This window comes from Etheostoma cragini, chromosome 7, assembly GCF_013103735.1.
Source record: "Etheostoma cragini isolate CJK2018 chromosome 7, CSU_Ecrag_1.0, whole genome shotgun sequence".
Classification (NCBI taxonomy): Eukaryota; Metazoa; Chordata; class Actinopteri; order Perciformes; family Percidae; genus Etheostoma; species Etheostoma cragini.
Genome location: NC_048413.1, coordinates 27015643 through 27017081, shown reverse-complemented (window position 1 = coordinate 27017081; position 1439 = coordinate 27015643). Strand labels below are relative to the sequence as shown.

Here is a 1439-nt window from a genome sequence, read left to right as displayed (position 1 = left end):
CCCTTGGTAGGTCCGAGTGGGTGACTGTCTGGTGCTGGTTTACAGAGCAGGAATGTAATGGATGCTGGTTTTAAGAGTGAAGACATCGACCTGCATCCGCTGGTGGAGAAGAAAGCAAGTGGAGAAGATCCCAATCGCTTTAAATCCCGGTTCAGTCTTCCCGTGTGTGCAGGAAAGTAGAGATGTACCCTCGGAAGCATCGGATTAAAAGTGAAGACCTGCAGAAATGAAGGCAAGCGGTCCCTGGGAAAAGCAAAACGGATGAAACTGAACCCCCTCATAATATTCGAGGATCCTCCTCGTCGCCCGGGTAGTAACGCAGAGAACAAAGAGTTCTCCTTTCAGAGCCGAGGTTCCTCAGACAACACAGGGTTTATTTTTGGACGAGTCTTTCAGGATTCACGGTGGCGTCGTGGGTTAAAAACTGAGACCGAGGGACGCTCATCTCTTCCCCGACTTCATGTAGGACGGTATCGCCCCCCGAGCCGTCAGGCCCTCGAAGCGTTTGTAGGTGTAGTTGATGAAGACCCAGTCCTTGTTCTTCAGGTCGGCCTCGGTCTGGTTGGACACCGGGGCGACTGGACGAGAAGAAGAGAGGTTCTTTAATTATTTCACACGCCGAAAACACAAAATATGGAACGTGTTGAAGAGAAATAGGCGGCGTACCTGTCGGTGTGAGGATGTCTGAATCGGGGAATTCGTCGAAGTTCGAGGTGTCGTCGATGCTTTTGATCTCTATGGGGATGGCAGCAGGTCTCTCTCTGGAGAGCAGACCAGGAGAGTTTGAGAACAGGTTTTTCTTAAAGCAGGTTCAAAGAACAGCTCATCTGGGGGGGATGCAAAGCTAAAAATGCTGCATTTCTTACCGTAATGACCCAAATATAAGAGCAAGGTTTATTCCACTAGGACTATATCTGAAAAAGTGAGGTTGTCCTAAATACGGGGTCTAGACTTTATCTCTAGATGTTATTTTGTTGAACAAATACATACATGTGTTCAATGTCTGCACATCACAGAGAAGATACTATGAAAAATTAGAGCTCAAGCCGTTGTCCCTTCCCGTAACTCATTTAACAGCCGGTACTATAACACGCACACGCGTGTTAATTCAGGATAAATAGCAAAAAGTAAAGTTTTTGGATTTGTCGCTGCAGCCAGTAACAGTAAGTAGCAAATCTTTCTTGACCCTCGTGTTGTCTTCCAATCAAAATTGAAAATCAACAATTTTGTTAAACACGCTTTTCAACCGACATTTTATATTTTTCACACGTTTTTGTCCCTTTTTTCAATGTTTGTCACTTTTTTGGACGTTCAACACCACATAACACTAACTTATTAACTTTAGTTTTACAGTTATTTTCAGAATTTATGGTCAATAAACCTCATTTATAGGAAATTATACCTAATGTTTGAGTTAGAAAAGCAGAAATTAGGAATTA

General features: G+C 43.8%; 1 protein-coding gene across 3 annotated transcripts in view; it reads right to left on the bottom strand.

The window, feature by feature from the left end:
* Positions 1–376: 376 nt before the first annotated feature.
* Positions 377–1439, bottom strand: part of stk38a (serine/threonine kinase 38a) — a 17742-nt gene continuing 16679 nt past the window's right edge. For 2 of the 3 annotated variants that reach the window (XM_034875840.1, XM_034875842.1), the window contains exons 13-14: positions 667–761; positions 377–578 (exon numbers count right to left, since the gene is read on the bottom strand). In XM_034875840.1, coding sequence (XP_034731731.1) covers positions 442–578; positions 667–761 — 232 coding nt within the window. In that variant the 3' untranslated portion in view covers positions 377–441. Of the gene's footprint in view, positions 582–663; positions 762–1439 lie in introns of all 3 variants that reach the window. The other variant, XM_034875841.1, reaches the window with a different exon arrangement.